This window comes from Enhydra lutris, unplaced genomic scaffold (genome assembly GCF_002288905.1).
Source record: "Enhydra lutris kenyoni isolate GAN:26980312 unplaced genomic scaffold, ASM228890v2 scaffoldscaffold38, whole genome shotgun sequence".
NCBI classification, from domain to species: domain Eukaryota; kingdom Metazoa; phylum Chordata; class Mammalia; order Carnivora; family Mustelidae; genus Enhydra; species Enhydra lutris.
In genome coordinates this window covers 4,036,051-4,055,866 of record NW_019154122.1, presented here as the reverse complement: position 1 = coordinate 4,055,866, position 19,816 = coordinate 4,036,051, and the positions used below count along the sequence as shown (strand labels likewise).

The 19,816-nt window shown below is 57.0% G+C and overlaps 1 protein-coding gene across 1 annotated transcript in view; it reads right to left on the bottom strand.

The window, feature by feature from the left end:
- Positions 1–19,816, bottom strand: part of LOC111154824 (heparan sulfate proteoglycan 2) — a 99,022-nt gene that overhangs the window by 16,022 nt on the left and 63,184 nt on the right. The window contains exons 36-65 of the mRNA XM_022514749.1: positions 19,432–19,662; positions 17,693–17,806; positions 15,446–15,573; positions 15,273–15,359; positions 13,993–14,051; positions 13,638–13,805; positions 13,376–13,486; positions 11,105–11,205; positions 10,831–11,011; positions 9,778–9,903; positions 9,480–9,632; positions 9,257–9,399; positions 8,789–8,924; positions 8,547–8,701; positions 8,177–8,327; positions 7,305–7,471; positions 7,073–7,220; positions 6,531–6,682; positions 6,231–6,366; positions 5,983–6,134; positions 5,099–5,234; positions 4,811–4,962; positions 4,239–4,377; positions 3,993–4,144; positions 3,236–3,371; positions 2,967–3,118; positions 2,575–2,713; positions 1,673–1,824; positions 1,323–1,470; positions 155–306 (exon numbers count right to left, since the gene is read on the bottom strand). Coding sequence (XP_022370457.1) covers positions 155–306; positions 1,323–1,470; positions 1,673–1,824; positions 2,575–2,713; positions 2,967–3,118; positions 3,236–3,371; positions 3,993–4,144; positions 4,239–4,377; positions 4,811–4,962; positions 5,099–5,234; positions 5,983–6,134; positions 6,231–6,366; positions 6,531–6,682; positions 7,073–7,220; positions 7,305–7,471; positions 8,177–8,327; positions 8,547–8,701; positions 8,789–8,924; positions 9,257–9,399; positions 9,480–9,632; positions 9,778–9,903; positions 10,831–11,011; positions 11,105–11,205; positions 13,376–13,486; positions 13,638–13,805; positions 13,993–14,051; positions 15,273–15,359; positions 15,446–15,573; positions 17,693–17,806; positions 19,432–19,662 — 4,257 coding nt within the window. The remainder of the gene's footprint in view (positions 1–154; positions 307–1,322; positions 1,471–1,672; positions 1,825–2,574; positions 2,714–2,966; positions 3,119–3,235; positions 3,372–3,992; positions 4,145–4,238; positions 4,378–4,810; positions 4,963–5,098; positions 5,235–5,982; positions 6,135–6,230; positions 6,367–6,530; positions 6,683–7,072; positions 7,221–7,304; positions 7,472–8,176; positions 8,328–8,546; positions 8,702–8,788; positions 8,925–9,256; positions 9,400–9,479; positions 9,633–9,777; positions 9,904–10,830; positions 11,012–11,104; positions 11,206–13,375; positions 13,487–13,637; positions 13,806–13,992; positions 14,052–15,272; positions 15,360–15,445; positions 15,574–17,692; positions 17,807–19,431; positions 19,663–19,816) is intronic.

Sequence of the window (19,816 nt, the reverse complement as noted above, 5' to 3'; positions counted from 1 at the left end):
GACCTCCTGACTCCCACTGGCCTCCGCTGCAATTTTCCCCAAAGCCCCGGATGTTGGAGCCACCTTCCCTCCTGGCTAGAATGAGGCAGGACTGTTGGGCAGGCGTTGGGTAGGGTGAGGAGTGCCCACATCTTGCTTTCTCCAGACCCCGTACCTGGTGCCGGGCAGGAAGGCTGCCCCCGCGCCTGTGCCATGTGACCTGGGCATGGGCCTGTCCAGGGACCACACAGTTCAGATCCAGGGTCTGCCCTTCAGCCACGTGGGAAGAGGAGGTCTCAATGCGGATGGGTGGGGCTCCGCCTGGGGCTGAGGCACAGGAAGAGCTCAGTGAGCTGGAGTTCCCACCCCTCTACCTTCAGTCCTGACCCCTGGGTGCCCAGATTTTCAGACCAGGGGCCAGACCACATATGGAGAGATGGCCTCGATGCCCCCCGCACTGCCCATTCCTCTGAAGCCTGGGGCAGCTGGGCTGGCCTGGGGGAAATGGCACACCCCAGACCATGGCCCCACTATCTCTTGTTGTGCTTCCAACATCATCAGTGGCTGGGCCCAGGGGCAGGCACCTCCAAACAAATCACTCATTTTTTCCTCAAACTTGAGCAATGTTTGCCTAAGAACCTAGACTCCGGGGCCAGACTATCTGGGTTCAAGACCCAGCTCTGCCATTTAGGAGCTGTTAAGACCTTCGGAGAGTGACTTCACCTCTCCATGCTTCAGTTTCCCATCTGTAAAATGGGGAGAATAGTCACACTGACCTCAATTGTTGCGAGGAGGAAATGGGTTAAACATGTAAACAGAACAGGGACCAGCACCCTGTAAGTGCTAGATCACGTTTATTTCTCAGCAATTCCCATACTACGATCACATCCGCTACTGCCACGTAGTAATTATTTCACATTTTCCGGTCAACTGATTTACTTAACAAAACCCGTAAACACTCAGCCGTGTCATGGGCAGCAATTTCCCTGAAATCATGCGGCTGTTTTTCTCCAATACACCACCGCGAATACAAAAGGTTTTTATCAGGGACCCCCTCCAGAGCCCCCTCACGTACTCACAGAGGTGCAGTCCCAGCCTTTAGGGAACGCATGTATCATTGCAAGAGTTTGCGATCCCCACTTTGCAGATGAGGAAGGTGAAGCACGGAGTCCCTTTTGCAACATCTCAGAGTGTGGACAGAGATGCTGGGACTCCCTCCCACATAGGCCAGACCCCCAAGTCCAGTTTTTGGGCCCTAACCATCCCACCTGACTTGGTTCCTGACCTCTGCCTGCTGGTTCCCCAACCCTCCCCGCTGGCCGGCCTCCCTTCTCCAGCCTCACCAGGGACAGGAAGAGTGCTGGAGCCGGAGGCCTCGATGTTGACAAGGACTGAGGCCTCCAGGGGGCCCGAGTCGCTCACCACGTGGCACACATACTCGCCCGAGTCAGCCGGGGACACCTGGTACAGCCTCAACCGGGAGCCGTGGGCCTGAGCAGGGGCAGGATGGGGAAACGGGAGCAGAGGGAGAGAGCTGTCAGAATGCTGGAAGGCTGGGGCCAAGTCTGGCTTCTGACCTGGGCAAGCACTATGCCCCCAGGGACTTCCTGAGTGGATCTCAGGAGAGGGCCTCTAGCCAGGAGCCCCACATTCAGCAGCTCTCCCACCACGTCCAGCCCCCCGACTCCCATACCTGGTGGTGAGTGGGGAGGCTGCCCCCGCGCTTCTGCCACGTGACCTGGGCGTGGGCCTGTCCAGGGACCACGCAGTTCAGGTCCACGGTCTGCCCTTCAGCCACGTGGGAGGAGGAGGACTCAATTCTGATGGGCACAGCACTGCCAGGGGCTGCAGGCACAGAAGCAGATTTGGGAACGGCTGGGTTGGTAGGAGCCTCAGCCATGGCCAAAGATAAAATAGTAGTTAACGGCTGCTAAGCATGCGGAGAGGGGCAGGTACCGCTGGAAGCACTGTGTGTGTGAACTCATTTCATCCCCCTAGAATTCACTGGGCACCTAGTGGCTCTGTCGGTTAAGTGTGTGCCTGTGGCTCAGGTCAGGATCCTGGGGTCCTCGGGTGGAGCCCTGCATTGGGCTCCCTGCTGAGCGGGGAGTCGGCTTCTCCCTCTCCCTCTGCCCACCCCCCTCTGCTCCTGCTCTCTCTCTCAGGTAAATAAAGTCCTTAAAATAAAACCCTCACAGGATTCATGAACTTTCTGTGATCATGGAAATACTCTTTCATCTGTACCGCCCACTATAGCAGCTGCTAGCTGCGTGTAGCTGCGAAGCACTCAAACGTGATGATGTGAATGTTAAATTTTGACTGCCACTGCCACATGTGGCCGGTGGTCACCATAGTGGACAGCAACATGGGGCTGGAGTGACTGACATCCCCATGCTGCTGATGAGGAAACGAAGCCAAGGGAGGAGAGGAAGTCCCAAGTCTCTTAGCGGCGCAGGCAGGATTCGAACCCAGGCATCTTGCTGCAAAGCCCTTACCCCAGACCGTCACCCTCATGTGAGAGCTCTGACTGCTGATGCCCCAGGGAGCACTGTTCCCTCTGTCTCCTGGTCCCTTTTTGGCCTTTGTCGGACTCACCGGAGGGGCTGCGGGCGCCAGGGGAGACTGAGACCATGATGGAGGCCTCCTGGGCATCGATGTTGTTGTTGGCCCGGCACACGTACTCGCCCGAGTCAGCCACAGACATGTGGTTCAGCCGCAGGCGGGAGCCATGGGCCTGGGGCACATGGGGAAGGAGAGGGAGAGGGGTTGAGGGACCAAGAAGTCATCAGCTGGCTCAGGCCTCCTCCTGGGCCTCCCTCATCAGACCTGCTGAGGCCACCCTCTGTCTACCCAGGGCAGGAGAGAGGACTGCTCCAGGACTGCCAGCAAGGGCTTCACTTCCAGTTCTTTGCCCACAGGGTTTATCCTTGCAATGCCCGTCCCGGCGACAGGGGTTCTGCCCTTGCTGGCCCAGCTCCACTCTGTACCTGGTGTTGGGCAGGAAGGCTGCCCCCACGCTTGTACCACGTGATGGTGGCCTGGGGCTGCCCAGCGACCACACAGTTCAAATCCAAAGTCTGCCCTTCGACCACTGTGGGGGACGAGGACTCGATCCTGATGGGTGGGGAGACACTGGGCACTGAAGACAGACAGGACAGGCCATACAGCCAGAGTTAGTCAACAGTGATGGCGCCAGGGCCCTATCTGCCTCCCCCTGAGCCCACTTGCCTGGACCCCCTGCCCTGTGCCCTCTCACCATGGGAGGAGCCACTGCCCTCGATGGTAACGATGAGTGAGGTCTCCTGGGAGCTGCCGCCATTGCTGACATGACACACATACTCGCCTGAGTCGGCCGGTGTCACCTGGGGGATCCGGAGGCGGGAGCCCACGATCTGCGGGGGAGCATGAGTCAGTCAGTGGGTGGGGCCAGCATCTCCACAACTCCAGTGCTGCCGCCCCAGACTCTAGGAGCCTTGCTGCCTCGCGGGGGCTGGCTGCCAACCAAACGTCCTTCAGAACGCCCTCAGGGGCCTTCCTGAGGTTCCAGGCTGGGGTGGACAATGCCTCTATCCTTCGTACTATTCTCGCCTGTCATCCGAGCCAAAAGCCTGCTGTGACCATCCCTGGTGACTCCATGGTACCCTGTTGTGGTTTCTGTTACACTGTTGTCACGGACTGTGTCTGCCTTTTCCCCTAGCCTGTGAGCTCCCTGAGGCCAGCCACCACCTCGTTCCACCTGGAATCCTTAGTGCCAGGCGCAGACTCGGCAGGGAGCAGATTCTCAGGGACATTTAGTGAGTGAGTAAATCATAGAATGTTCTGTTAAGATATGGGTTCTAGCTGGGGTCAGTAGGACCTACATATCCTCAGCATTGGTCCAGGGCCCACCAAGTTAAGAATGTTCAATGTTTGCTAATTGACTGACCACAGAAAAGATGCTCACAGCCCTTCTGGAATCCTGTCAGGGCTGGTGTGCCTAGTTTTTGGTCCCGCCCCCCCCAATGCCTCCATACCTGGTGCCGGCTGGGCAGGCTGCCTCCCCGCTTATACCAGGTGATGGTGTGGGGGGCTTGGCTGGCCACCAGGCAGTTGAGGTCCAGGACGTGTCCATTGGCCAGGGAGGCCGAGGACGACTCGATGCGGACGGGGTACACCACACCCTGGGCTGGGAGGGCGAGACAGGAGCAGGGTGTGGGAGCTGCTGAGGTTGGAGTGGTCCTAGCAGTACCCCGGTGTTTGTTATGACCCGAGATACTCACGGTGGGAGGGGCTAAGGCGCTGCTGGATGGTGACAAGGATGGAGGCTTCTTGGGTGCCCGAGCTACTCACCACGCGGCACACGTACTCCCCAGAGTCGGCTGGGGTCACCTGGGGCAGGCGCAGCCTTGAGCCATGCACCTGGGCAGGGCAGGAGGAAGTCAGGCTCAGAGTCAGGCCCCAGGGCTCCCAGCCAGGCTCCTGCTCCCTTCCCTGGCCCTGCTCCCAGCCCGGTCCAGTCAACTCGACTGGAGAGGAGCTCTTCCTGGAAAGACCACTACTCATGACCAGTCAATTCCCCTGCCCCCGTGTCGGGACTGGGTCCAATGAAAAGAAGTGGGTGACCAACACTTGTTGATGTTCTGTGGGGGAGGGGAGGTAGGCAGTATGAGCCCACTTGCCAGAGGAGGACACTGAGGATCAGGGAGGTCAAATGACTTGCCCTAAAGTCACATAGCAGGCAAACTGGCAGGACAGTGTCTGAACTCAGATATGCCTGAATTCAAAGCCTGTGCACTCTCCTCTGTAGTCACCAGGGTCCTTCAGGCTCCCACTTAGTTCCCCTGCCTCCTACCTGGTGCCGCGTGGGGAGGCTGCCACCGCGTTTGTGCCAAGTGACCTGGGCACTGGCCTGCCCAGCGACTAGGCAGTTCAGATCCAGGGTCTGCCCTTCAGCCACGTGGGAGGATGATGACTCGATCCGGACAGGAGGGGTGACCCCCAGCGCTGGGGACAGAAGGCAGAGGGTCAATCCCTGGCTAGAAGTGTGTGTGGGGGGGGGGGCTGTACTGGTCTCGTGGGATCCTGCCAGTGTCTCCCACGGCTAGGCCCCTAGCCCTGCCCTACCCCCAGTACTGCTTACCGGGTACAGAGCCTGCAGGCTCAATGGTCACCAGGACAGAGGCTTCCAGGGGCACTGAGCCACCCACCACGCGGCACACATACTCGCCCGAGTCAACTGGGGACACCTGGTGTAGTCTCAGCAGTGAGCCGTGGGTCTGGCAGGAATGGAGGTGAGCTCAGAGGGGGCCCTCACGGCACCGAGCACCCGTAACCTACATGCTTGCCTCACTCTTGACCCCTAGGGCCTGGCCATCAGCTGCATCCTGCTTACGGGGAGACTTGTCCCAAGAGTAGGAGGTAGCCAGGAGGAGCCATGGTGAAATGGGCAAGCACTAATTCCACCTTCCATCAATTCTAAGACATGCTTTTTAATGTCTCTGAAATCAAGATGCGTCTTACAGTAAATAATTTTACAATCATAAGCAGCAACTTTCTTTCCTTAGGAGTATAAAAACTTGTACGCATCTCACAATGGATAGCATCCTAAGCTGTACAGAACACAGTAATATTAACGGCATCACACGATTTCTACCTGCCAGAGCTCTGAGCACTTTGCACATATATTAAGTGCCTTCGCTCTGCAAACCCGGCACCCTTACAATTCTGTAAGACAGCACTTTACAGATACTGAAGCTATGGCACAGAGAGGTTAAGTAACTCGCTCAAGGTCACAGAGGTCACAGAGGTTAAGTAACTCGCTCAAGGTGGAAGCAGCATTCACACCTACGCTGGCCAGTCCTCAAGTCTGGGTTTTAACCATTGTACCAGACACCTGTGCAGTGATGTCCAAGGCTTTCCCTGACTCCGAGGAGCCAGCCTCTATCCAGCCCCCATCCTTGACCTGCACCACCTAGGGCCTCCCTCCAGTCCCCTTCTTGGCCTATCTGTATTCTAGGCCTGTACCTGGTGTCGCGTGGGGAGACTGCCCCCGCGCTTATGCCACGTGACCTGGGCGTGGGCCTGCCCAGGCACCACGCAGTTCAAGTCCAGGGTCTGCCCTTCGGCCACGTGGGAGGAGGAGGACTCGATGCGGATGGGCTGGGAGCTGCCCGGAGCTGGGGGAGAAGATGGTCACCAGTCAATCCGGTTCTCTACAGCTACCCCCACCCAACCTGTCTTCTGTCCCAGCACAACCTGGTGGCCCCACTCACGGTAGGCGAAGTTGGCCCCGTGGTTCCTGGTTACTGTGACTGTGATGGAGGCCTCCATCCCATTGCTGGCCCGGCAAACATACTCGCCTGCGTCAGCTGGCGAGGCCTGGAAGATGTACAGGCGGGAGCCACGGACCTGGGCAGCCAGGGGCAGGGGTGTGAGAGCCTAGCAGATGCCCTTCCACCTGGCTCCTCTGAGCTGGGAACTGCCAGCCGTTTAGCTTAGGGGCCAGGACCCCCTCAACTCACTGCCCAGAGCTTGGCCAGGCCAGCCCCTCCAGCCCTCCTGCCACCACGCACCTGGTGCCTGGCGGGGAGGCTGCCCCCACGCTTGTACCATGTGACCTGGGCATGGGCCTGCCCTGCCACCACACAGCTCAGATCCAGGGTCTGCCCCTCGGCCACGGTGGGGGATGTGGACTCAATCCTGACAGGTGGGACAGGTGCTGGGGCTGTGGGGAAAGAAACAAAGGTAGCAGATGCCCCCGAGGAGAGAGGGCCAGAAGGGTCTACCTCAGGGCCAGTCCAGCCAGGCTCTCATATGCTTGGGGGTTTGGTGGCCTGGACTTGATGTCCTCAGCCGAGGTGCCTGGAGAAGAGGGCCAGGGCAGGGGCCAAGCCTTATAGAAGGGAACAAGGAAGTGGGGGGAAAAGAGGGTAGTTCAGGAGAGGAAGAGGAGGCAGTTGCATGGCCAGGGAAAAGTGACTGGGAGATAGCGGGTCACCCGGAGAAGTGGAGTCGCCAGCTCCAGCGTGGGCCTCCTGTTCCCACCCTCCCAATGGCAGGTGGGGTCACTAGGACCTCAGCCCCCCTGCGCGCCCTGCCCTTGGCAGTTCCTCACCAGGGATGGAGCCCGCAGGGAAGCCGGAGGCCTTAATGTTGACCAGGACAGAGGTCTCCAGGGGCCCGGAGCCAAGGACCACGCGGCACACGTACTCGCCTGAGTCTGCTGGGGATACCTGGTGCAGCCGCAGCCGCGAGCCATGGGTCTGCGTGCAAACAGGGAGGGTTGGAAGGCGGCCGGAGGCATCCTATCCACCCCTCCAGCGGGCTGGTCCAGGGGACTGCTGTACCTGGTGCCGAGCTGGGAGGCTGCCCCCGCGCCTGTGCCATGTGACCTGGGCGTGGGCCTGCCCGGGCACCACGCAGTTCAGGTCCAGGGTCTGCCCTTCGGCCACATGGGAAGAGGAGGACTCGATGCGGATGGGCTGGGAGCTGCCCGGAGGGGCTCCTCCAGGAACTGGTACAGAGGAACTAGTAAGGGACCTGGGCTCCTGAGCCCCAGTCCCACAGCCCTGGGGCAGAGCGCCCTGGGACAGGACCGGGCCCTAGCATGGGAAGGCAGATGGGAGACCTTTCTAAGGCTAGGACCATGCTTTTCCACCTCAGCACAGTCAGGTCCCTGGTTCCCTCATCCACCTCCAACTTCAAATTCAAGGCCCATTTGCCCACCTGTGACTCCCTGATCTGTGATGAGCTGCTACGGCCTGTGGGCAACCAAAGCCCTTCAGTGCCCAGGCTGGGCCAACAGACATGGACAAAAACTCTACAACTCTCTTCTAGACGGCCTTTATCATCTGCTCACGCCACAGGGTAATGCTACCGTTCCCATTTCACAGATGAAGGAACTGAGCCCTAAAACGTGACATGACTTAGTTCAAGGCTGATAAAAGGTGGAGGGAGGATTTAAACCCAGGTCAGCCTGACTCCCAACTCAGTTTAATCCTGACTGATGCTTCCTGACAAAATCTGAAACAGTAACCTCACTGTGAGGCCCCAGGTAAGCCAGACCAACCTTGTCCTCACCCTCTGTCCCCTCACATCCCCAAAGCCGGCCTAGAGTACCCCCTCTTGCCCTGATGTTACTGAAGAGACTGCTGCTTCCCTGGGAGCAGTAGGGAGATCCTAGGGCTCAGTCCCTGCCTGGCCCCGCTCGGCCCCTCACCTGGGGTGTAGCTAGGGCCTGAGTGGGTGCTGTGGAAGACAGAGACGATGATGGAGGCCTCCTTGGGGCCTGACTCGTTCTCCACTCGGCATACATACTCTCCAGAATCAGCTGGTGAAACCTGGGGAATCCGTAACCGGGAGCCGTGCACCTGGGACAGGGTGGGACAGAAAGGTGTGTGGACGAGAGGGGACCGTAGTCACCACTCCCTCTGAGCCTTGGTGAGTCATTCATCAAGGTCTCCCTGGCTCCGCTCCAAACTGCCCCATGACAGAAGCTGGAGAGGGAGGGAAATCAGGGTTGATGGTTGCCTGTGGAGAGCATCGAATCACCCCCAGGGCCCCTGCCACAGGCTCGGGGACCCCCATACCTGGCTGAGGGGAGGGAGACTGCCTCCTCGCTTGTACCACGTGATGGAGGCGTGGGCCAGCCCTGCCACCACACAGTTGAGGTCCAGCGTCTGGCCTTCAGTCACGGATGGTGATGAGGACTCAATTCTGACCGGTGGGGAGCTGGCACCTGAGGCTGGGGCCAGAGGCGAATGGAGTCGGCCTTGGGAGCCCTCCCCGAGCTTTCCCCTCCCCACTGCTTCAGTCCCCAGAGGCCCCGCACCTGGAAGGACAACCACTTGGATCCTGGCCTGCGCAGTGCCCGCAGGGCTGGTGGCCACGCAGAGGTAGAAGCCGGCGTCAGCCGCCGTGATGGCCGGGATGAGCAGCGTGGCGATGTCTGTGCGCTCGGACCGGGCCTGCCGCACGGTGAGAAGGGTCAGCTGCCCAAGGGGGCGAGGCAGCCTGGCGAGGGCTAGCCAGCCGGGATGGGCAGAGGCAAGCACAGAGCAAATACCGGGGCTCAGTTAGACACAGAGGGCAGAGCCAGGTGGCAAAGCAAGAGGCCAACAGGGGCTACCTGCTCGGGTACACCGGACAGGAGGTCTGAGCGGGCTGTCATTCTGGATGTGAGGAAAACCAGGAGGGGAGGAGATGGGGACGGAAGTGGAGGCAGGAAGGTGGGAAGCGAAGGTGGCAGGTGCTGGAACCCTGCTGAGCCCGACAGCCTGGCCCAGAGAGCTCTCCTCACCTGTGGGGGGAGGCTGCCCCCTTCCTTCTTCCAGGTGATGGTGGCGCTGGGCACGCCCGCAGCCCTGCAGTACAGCCTCACAGTGCGGCCTTCGTACACCTGAGTCCTCTCTGGACTCACCTGGACCCTGGGCCCGCTGCCCCCTGTGCACAGAACCCCGTGAAAACAGCCCTCTGGATGGTCCGGGTGCTCCCAAGCTCCGCCCTCAGTCCTGTCCCCTCACCGTGCACGTGGAGCACGGCCCTGGCTACATGCTGCCCGACGCTGTTACGGGCACGACACAGGTACTGCGCTTGATCCGAGGGCTCGACAGCTGGCAGGCGCAGGATGCCGCCGTGGATCTGTGCCTTCTGAGGGAGCTGGCCCCCAGGGCCCCCTGATGGAGAGGGGGTGGTCAGCAACCCTGGGACTGGCATAGCTAGGCCTGCCGGCTTGCAGACCCTACAGTCTCCAGTCCTGTCCCTGCCTCCCCACCCATCCAGGAGTGGCGGGCCCCGCGGGCAGTCCTGACACGGCTTCACCTGTCCAGTCGAGGGTGGGTGCGGGGTTCCCTGTGGCGCTGCAGCGGAACTCGGCCATCTGCCCGGGCTGCACGGTGAGCTGCGGTGGGTGGATGGAGACCACGGGGGCAGACGGGGTACCCGAGGCTGATGGGGGAGGTGGGGGGGATGCAGTCAGGGTGGGGAGTATCCCCCTTGCTGCTGCTCTCTCTGCCTCTGCTCTAGCCCCCTGTGGCTGTCTGTTCACAGAGTGGCCACAGGAAGCTTTGAAAATGTCCATGGGATCTTCATACTTCCCCACTTTAGGCCCGGCCGTGGCTCCCAGGAGCTTTTAGGATTAAATCCGAACTCCCTGCTGTGAACCACCTTTGCTCACAGCTTCAAGTTCCTCACCTACAACCCCCACTTTAAAAAAATCATTTATTTATTTATTTGAGAAAGAGAGAGAGCGTGCGCACAAGTGGTCAGGGGAGAAGCAGACTCCCCTGTCAAGCAGGGAGCCAGACAAGGGGCTCTCTCCTGGGACTTCGGGATCATGACCTGAGCAGACGGCAGACCGACTGAGCCACCCCGGTGCCCCTCACCTACCCCCTTCCATAGCTCCAGCTACACCAGCCCTGACGGTGCTCAAACACATCAAAATGCTCCTGCTTCAGGGCCTTTGCACATGCTGCTTCCTCCGCCAAGAACACTCTGCCAGCTCTTCAAGTGGCTGAACACCTTGTTTTCTTTCAGCTCTCGGCCCAGATATCACCTCCTCAGAGAGGCCCAGCCTGACCACCCCGCGGAGAGTAGCCACCCTCCTCCCACCTCACTGTATACTCCTATCCCAGCCCTCATCGCCATGTGGAATTACGCTGCTTGCTCATTTGTTCCCAGACTTACTGCATCCCTATCACTACATGTAGCGTGGGAGGGCAGAGCTCCTCCCCTCCCCTTTTCTTCCATCTAGCCAGGACTTAGCACTCCGGAGATGTTCACGAACAGCCCCCTGAACAGACAGGCTTGCTAGTCCTGGTGGGCATGGGAGAAGGCTGCAGGGGGATGGGCCAGTCATGGCAATGACCCGCGTACCTTGCACATGCAGTGTGGCTGTGCCCTGGTCCATGGCGAACATGTTAGAGCCGGTGCACACGTAAGTGCCCGCGTCACTCGGCTGGACGTTGCGAATGGTCAGGATGCCGTTGAAGTCCATGGCCCTGGCTGGCAGCTTCCCGTTGTGCAGGCGGGTCCAAACGAGGGTGTAAGCTGGAGACTACGCGCGGGGCCAGGAGAATGGACAGCTTGTCAGAGCAGACGCCAGAAGGCAGAGCCTCCCTCCCTGAAGTCCCTGCCCGGCTCTGCCCACCTTGCTTTTGGCCGTGCAGATGAAGGTGACGTCGGCTCCAGGGCGCACGCTCTGGCTGCGTTGCTCCTCCACGGTCACCGTGATGGGCTTGCTTGGAGCCTCTGCGGGGACAGGAGGCCCCCCGTGAGCTGGGTGCTGGCCGGGCTCTTGTCCTGTGGCCGCTTTCTCTCTCTCCATCACCCTGTCTGGGAGGGGATTCCCTCCCAGGCTGGCTTCCATTCCACTGTGTTCCCTGGTGCCTCCCTCCCTCATCCTGGCTCAATCCCGTGGTCCACCTTCTTCCTGCTGGCACTGAGCCGCCGCGGGCTGTGCTCTGACAGCCTCTTGCCACGAGCCCACCTGGCTCCACTTCAGGATCACCGACCGCAAAACTGCTCTCGACACTTCACTCCAACTGGCCTCCTCTGTCCGGTGGGAGTCTCCTTCCTCCCCAACAATTTTGCACCTTCTCCCAACCTCTCCACACACCTGCACCCCCTTCCACGTCCTTGGCTAAGGGCTTCAATTCACACTTGCTGAGGCAATCGAAACTACCAGGCCGTTATCTACCAGGCAGATGACTTCATTCATCTTCCCAAACCTACCCACCCTCCCTCTGCCTCGTCCCTGTAGGAAGAGACCCTTCCCTCCCATCCCCCATCCCCATCCTGTCTTTCCATGCCCCAAAGGGCTTCCTCCACGGGCTCTCTTGCTACGTCAGTCCCTCCTCTCTCTCTTGATCATTCTAGAATTTCCTTTCGAAAACACTCCCGTGACCTCATACTCTCTCTTCAGCTACTGCCTTATTTCTTGGCCTTCCTTCAGAACCAAGACTCTTGACAGCATTGTCTATATTTGCTGTCTACATTCACCTCCATTCTTTGTCTTTCTCTCATCTAGTTTCTACCCTTCCTCTGCACTGAAAGTGCCTCTTGTCAAAGCATGACCTTCAAGAGTCACTGCTCTGCTCACATCTGACTTCCCCAGGGCAGCCGCTGAGGCCGACCGTGCCTTTCCGGAAGCCCCCTCCCCATGACCCCAAACATACCACGTCCCCCTGCTCTCTTCCTATCTCACTGGCTGCAACTGCTCCACCCCGTTTCGCTGTCCTCTCTCTTCAACTCGACATGTTTGAGCTGGAGCTCCTTGGGGGCTTCGTAGGCCCTGTCCTTGAGCCACGCTCTCACTGGGTAATTCCATTCTGTTCCATGGCTTTCAACACCTTCTCTGTGCCGAGAGTTCTTTTTTTTTTTTTTTAATTTTTTAAAAGATTTTATTTATTTATTTGTGAGAGAGAGAGAGAGAGAGAGAGAGAGAGAGCATGAGCACAGGCAGACAGAGTAGTAGGCAGAGGCAGAGGGAGAAGCAGGCTCCCCGCCGAGCAAGGAGCCCCATGTGGGACTCGATCCCAGGACGCTGGGATCATGACCTGAGCCGAAGGCAGCTGCTTAACCAACTGAGCCACCCAGGCGTCCCTGTGCCGAGAGTTCTTGAACACATTTCTCTGCTGGGACCTCTTTCCTGAATTCCAGGCTTCCATCCCAAAATGCATGCCTGATATACCTGCTTAGATGTTTTCTCAAATCCATCAAACTTCAACAAGTCCAAAACCAACCCTGTGATGCCCTCTGACCTGTCTGTGGCAGGCGCTGCTGGTACCCTGTTCATGTCCCCTTGCCATGTCACTTCCCGCCTGCCTGACTTCTGCCAGCTGCTGTACTGTTATGCCCGAGGTCATTCTCAGACCACTGGAGACTCCTGCGCCTCCTAACCCCCAGACGTAGTGCAGAACACACGGGACCTGGTGCTCCTAGACGAGGCCTCGATCAATCAACCCTGGGGGGCAGGGTGATGCCAATGTGCACAGCTTACTCGAGAGTTTCCCAGAATTTTAGCCCACGGTGGGAATGTGCTCGGTCACATGCCCTTTACAGGAAGCCTTCTCTTTCCTACCTCATCTCACCTCCCAAATAAACCACCGGCATGTACATGCTCATCCCGGACTCAGCTTTGGGGGAGCCCCAGTGAAAACACTCTCCTGCTGTGCTACTTCACCTCAGTACAAGGCACCTCATTTGCCTACCTGCTGGAGGCCACGGCCCTGGGCATCAATCTAGCCTTTCTCTCTCACTGACCACAGCCAAATCCTGCCAGTTCTGTCCCTAAAACTAGCGTCTACTCCATCATCTCTCCATCTCCATGGCCAGCACCCCCGTCCAAGCATTACCACCCCCTCACTGTGTCTACAGTCCAGCCACACAGGGCCTGGGGAGGCGGGGAACAGGGACTCACCGGTGACCAGCAGCTCTGCCCGGCTGCTGTTGGCGTGATGGAGATTACGACAGGTGCAGATGTAGACGCCGGCATCCGAGGGCTGGACACTGGGAAAGTGGAGCTCAGAGCCTGGTGGGGAGTGGTTGGGAGCTCATGAGGACAGAGGCACTGCCTCTCCCACCCGGTCTTGTGTGTAAGGACAGGATCCCAGCAAACAGGCCTGTGCCTTCCCTCCCACTGGGGTGGCTCACAGGGCTGAGGGGCCCAGGGTCCTGGGTACCTTGATGTCGCTGCTGGGTGCTGCTGGGCATGGGACGCCCATCCTCACGGGACCAGTAGAAGTAGTGGGGTGAGCTCCCGCTGACCTGGCACCGCAGGGAGTGGGAGCCACCTTGGGGTACTATGCTCCGAGCTGGATGCACCTGGACCACCAGTGGGGCTGCAATTGCTAGAGGCAAGACAGGAGAGGCTATTCAGGCAGGAGGCTCCCAGCTCGAGCCATTGTGTCATGTCTGTCTCCCCAAAGACTGGCATGCCACACCCTCAGCCCTGTCTCCCTGGACACAGCAGCTCTCAAACTCCCGAGGCTCACCACCTTGCCCATCCCCATCTCCTGGGCCCCTGATCCCACTTACCTTGTGGCAGGCACCGGCCCCCCCGCACGTTGGGGTTACCCACGTAACCTGGGGCACATCTGTAAGGAGGAACAAAGCTCAGCTCTGTCAGGCCCCAGGTCCCAGGGGACTCGGTGCCTCACAGTGGACTTGGGGAGCCAGAAGCCTGTGGGGGTGTGCCCAGTGCGGGGTGGGGAAGCTCGCAACTCTGGAAGGACTTTAGAGACTGAAGAGGCCCCAACACAGGGCCTCACTGAGCTGAGAAAGGGGAGCACAGGGCAATGTCAGCAGATTGGACAATGGGGCTAATGAGGCCTTTATTCTCCAGGAAAATATTCATTCAACACACATTTGGCAAGCAACTACGATGCTAGGTTATGAAAATACAACAGTGAACATGATGAAGCTTTTGCTTCTACAGAACTCAGTTGTGGGGAAACCAACACAGGAACTATGTAGTGAGAGTGAGGGACACAGACAGGGGGCACGGACCCAGCCCTGAGAACAAGAGGCTCCCCGAGGATGGCACTGCTGAGTTGGTCAATTCCTCTGGAGCAGACTGTACCTCAGAGAACACCCCATTGCCCGTAATGATATATTTATAGGACTACTCGCTGTCCCGTCCTCTGTGACAGGTGGTAGGCAAACCTGAAGCCTAGGACTGAATCTGTTTCATTCACTTTATCTCCAACACCTTGGCACACTACACGGTATACAGTAGATGCTCAATAAAAATGTGCTGAATAGGGACGCCTGGGTGGCTCAGTTGGTTAAGCGGCTGCCTTCGGCTCAGGTCATGATCCCAGCGTTCTGGGATCGAGTCCCACATCGGGCTCCTTGCTCAGCGGGGAGCTTGCTTCTCCCTCTGCCTCTGCCTACCACTCTGTCTGCCTGTGCTCATGCTCGCTCTCTCTCTCTCTCTCTCTAATAAATAAAAATAAAATCTTTAAAAAAAAAAAATGTGCTGAATAGTGAATGAAGGCGAGCTCTAAAGGCTAAACCGGAGTTAGCTAGAAAGGGAAGAACGTTCCAGGTAGAGGGAACAGCACGTGGAAAGCCCTGAATATCAAGAAGTCAAGAGGTTAAGCGCACCTACAGTAGGTTTGGGTGTTAAAACTGGCAGGAGCTTGGGCGTGGCCCGAAGACAATGGGGACTCCTGGAAGGGCTTTGGGCAGGGGAGAGATGTGATCCTGGCGGGGACCTGCCAGAGCCACAGCATCCAGGGCTCTCCCCTAGAAGTCTACCATAGACTGCCTCCCTGCTCCCGCCGCTCCTCCATTCATCCTGTTTGCAAACTTACTGCTCACAGTACTGGCCTGTGTAGCCAGGTTCGCAGGCTGTGCAGCGATACCCACCAGTCCCCAGGCTCTCACAGGTGCGGGAGAACCTGGGACAGAGGAGGCAGAGGTCAGGCCCCAGGATGCCCACTCTCCACCCCACATCCTCTGCACGCCCCCCCAGGAGGGCACCCACATGTTCTCAGGGTTGGCGAGCGGGCAGGCGCAGGGCTGGCAGTCCTCCGGTGTCCCAGCTGTGGCGTCTCCGTAGTAGCCAGGCGCACACAGCTCGCAGAACTCCCCGGCGGCGTGGTGTTGGCACTGCTACAAGGCACAAGAGCGTCGGCAACGTTTACCAAAAATTGTACAATTTTGTAATTCCCGGATTTGAAAGTGCCATGTTTGTGAGTTTTTGTTTTTGTTTTTTTAAGATTTTACATATTTGACACAGAGAGAGCAAGGGAGAGAGACAGAAAGCAAGCACAAACAGGGGGAGCTTCCAGCAGGGGAGAAGCAGGCTTCCCGCTGAGCACGAAGCCCAACGTGGGGCTCGATCCTAGGATCCTGGGATCATGATCCGAGCTGAAAGGCAGCCGCTTAACCCACTGAGCCACCGAGGTGCCCCATTTGTGAGCCTATCTTAAAGCAATAATTGTAGAATGGCAGCAAGCTGTCGCTGCAGGGTGACCCTCAGTGGAGTTTAGAAGGGCCAATTGCCGGGAACAAAGATGAACAGGGACCTGGACGGATGAAAATGAACATCCACCCCCACAGCTATCCAAAAGGATGATGTCAATATATCACTGTAGGTTCACTCTATTGGAATTTAAATTAAAAATTTAATCAAAAAATTTTTTAAAGATTTATTTGAGAGAGAGAAAGAGTGTGCACATGAGCCTATGTGAGCAATGAGAGGGCCAGGGGACAGGGAGACAGAGAATCCCAAGCAGACTCCCACACTGAGCATGGAGCCCAACACGGGGCTCGATCCCATGACCCCGAGATCATGATCTGAGCTGAAACCAAGAGTTGGGCATTCAACTGACTGAACCACCCAGGTGCCCCAATACAAATATTTTTTAAAAGGATGATGTTGATCGTACATTTTTTTTCTTAAAAGATCTTCTTTATTGGGGCGCCTGGGTGGCTCAGTCAGTTAAGTGTCTGCCTTTAGCTCAGGTCATGATCCTGGGGTCCTGGGATCCAGTCCCACATCGGGATCCCTGCTCAGTGAGGAACCTGCTTCTCCCTCTCCCTCTGCTGCTCCCCCTGCTTGTGCTCTCTCTCTCTGTCAAATAAATTAATTAAAAAAAAAGATTTTATTATTAACATATAATATATTATTTGCTCAGGGGTACAGATCTGTGAATTGACAGGCTTACACACTTCACAGCACTCACCACAGCATATACCCTCCCCAATGTCCATAACCCCACCACCCTCTCTTTACCCCCCTCCCCCCAGCAACCCTCAGTTTGTTTCGTGAGATTAAGAGTCTCTTACGGTTTGTCTGCCTCCCGATAATAAAAAATATATATAATAAAAAAAAAGATTTTCCTTATTTACTTGAGAGAGTGAGAGTGAGTAAGAGAGAGAGAAAATAGGAGTGGGGGGAGGAGCAGAGGGAGAAGCAGACTCCCTTGATTGCACTTTACATTCGTCTACCCAAACACCTGTGACATCAGAGAAAAGCAAAGGTATACACCTGGGTAGGTGGGGCAGAGCTTTGTAATTCATGCTTCGTCATAAAAATATGTGTGGGTTTTATGTTCTCCAATGAGATTCATGTTTGTTTTATTAACAGAGTCTGCTGCTTGCTCTGCATTTAGCTGGGGGTCTGCCAACCACCCAGTCCTCGACCCTGGTGGGTGGGGGGCTCTACACAGACACAGACACAGATAGATACACAGATACACAGACACAGACACACACACACACACACACACACACACCACTCTGAGACGTTCCCAGACAAGTAATAGTTTAATGATCTGGAAAGATGTTCATGAACTTGTAAGCAAAAAAGCTGATCATCAAACACAATGAAGCTATGTTTATTTGTAAAACAAAAGACATATTGGTATGTGTAAATATGTGCCCAGAAAAAGAACGAAAGAGTTCTACCCGCACTAATGTGGACAGTGATTACCTCCAGGTGGTAGGATTATAGGGCATTTTTACTTTCTTTTTGGCTTGTCTCTGTAGCCTGATGTTTCCACAGAGAACTAGTGTCACTCTAGTGAGAGGACAGAGCAGGAAGCAAAGTTTTCTTTATAGAGAAAATGTTATTTTTCTCTTCTGCCCTCTTCTGGGCACCCCCCACCCCCCATAGACTGCTGGTCCAAGGCCTACTTGCCCAAGCTTGCCCCTCCCTGCCTCCCAGGCAGGCCCTGTGCCCCACCCAGGCCCAGACCAACTGATCCCTGCCCCTGGTATGGCTTACCGAGCAGGCCCCCGTCTCTGGGTGGCACAGGTCTGAGTGGCCGTTGCATTCACACAGCTCACAGTGGCCGAGGTAGAGCCCACTGCCAGTGCGCGTGTAGCCTGGGGCACAGTCCTAGGGAGAGAGGAGGGCTGGTCTCTATCTCCACTGTGGTCCCATCTGGAGCCTACAGACCAGAATCCTCTCCCTCCTGTGGCTCTCCAGTCTAGATTCCCATTGGCTCTAGGCTGGGAAATCCCGGGCCCAGCTCCTCTCCCCGACAGCATCCTCTCTCCGGAACCTCCCTCCCTCTCCTTGTGTTCACTTTCTCAACACTCGGAAGCTGGGACTGTGTCTGTCCCCATTCTGCCTGGCACCTCCACTCAGGGAATTACTGATGTCTCAGTTCACCCTTAACGGAGAACACATATCCATTTGACCTTTTGGTTCCTGAAAATTCTGGCAGGGTCTCTCCTGAAAAACTTAACTCTTTGATGAAAACACAAGGTTCCAGAGGCCCAGATTTGGAATGAGCCCTTGGAGGTCTTCACCTTCACCTTTATACTCAGTAAATAAAGAGGCAGCACACATATTATCAAGGATGTTTTTACCCATTCTAAGTGAGTAATCATGGGTTCTGAAAACAAAGAATTTCTATTCATTACCCCTCCTTTGAAACCCCTCCAGGCCCTCCCTCTCCAACCATTTCAAAGTGATGTTTAGAAATCTGTGTTGCTTCGCTGCTGAAAATGTGCACATGGGATTCTGCTGCTCTCCCCAGGGCTTCTCCTTCAAAACGTGTTAAATTTTCTCACTTCAAAGGATATGAAGTTCGTATATTTGGATTTGAAAGTTCTTGTGGCCACAGCAAAGGGTGCACAGATGTGAAACGGAGGAGACGTATACTTTCCATTGGGGAGTTCCTGAGTCCGGGTGCTGGCTGGTCCCACACTTGACCTCTGGGCCGCCCACCTGACACAGCAGCTCTGCCCGCTCCCCTCCCTCCATCTCCCTCTTCTGTTCCAAGGACCAGTCGCCTGCTACATGCCTAGAAACGCAGCACGGTCTCCACTCAAAGCATGGGGATGCTCTTGGGTTCTCTGCAACTGACAGGCCTCTGTTCCACCCACCCTCCTGCCCTCCCTCTAAAATAGGACTCCACTGGGGTCATTCGCAAGGCCAGAGGTATTTTCCTGAGGCCCAGCATAGATCATAGCGCTCCCTTCACAACTTGGCATTCCCTACTGAACAGAGCCTTGTTCTGGGTTAAGGAAGTGGCCCCAACCCTCCAACCCCTGCTTTCTGGGGGGGAGGGTCCCTTCTGCATTGTAGGCTATATCCCCATACATTCCTCCTTCTAGCTTCTGCTATGTGCACCCTCCTGCCTATAACTCTACCCAGCTCCACACTATTTACCACCTTGAGGCTTGTCTATGCTCTGCTTTGGCCAAGGGTAATTTGTATCTGGTGCTGTCTCCCTGTCTCTGGGGGGTACCCTGGGAGCAAGAGCTGGGTCTTAGCCTTGGCCGAGTGTAGCTGGAAGCCCTTGGGTAAGCCACTCACCCTTCAGAGCCTCTATTCAAAAAGAATCTGTTCAAAGGGGATAATTCCATATCTCTCGTGGGTGTCCGGAAGAATAAATGAGACACCGCGCAGGACATGATCATTAAGGCAGCCATCACAGGCCACGGAAATGCCAGTTGGCTGGCTTGCTGACCCAGCTGAACTAGAGCAGAAGCACCCAGGCTGGCCATACTCACTTGGCAGGATAAACCAACATAGCCCGGGGGACAGCGGCATTCCTCCACCTCCAGGGCTCGGGGTCCTGCTGAGGGCCCGGGCTGGGCCACCTCCAGACTGACAGAGCTGATGCTGGCTGCCAGTGGCATTGAGGAGAATGTGGCCCGGACCAGGAGCTCATCCAGGTCGGCCAGTGCCATCAGGAGATGCTCCCGCGTGGCTGGCTGCCCGTCAGGCCGGCGCCAGAATTCCTGGGGGGTAGGGTAGGGTGGGGACAACAGCAAGAGTGGGTGAGGGGTGTTGGACTTTGTGGGCTAGTCCCGCAGCATACCCTACCCAAACCCCTGGCCTCCAGGCACTGGCTGGGGATAGGAAGGGGTAGCTGGCATCAGAGCCGGCTCCAAA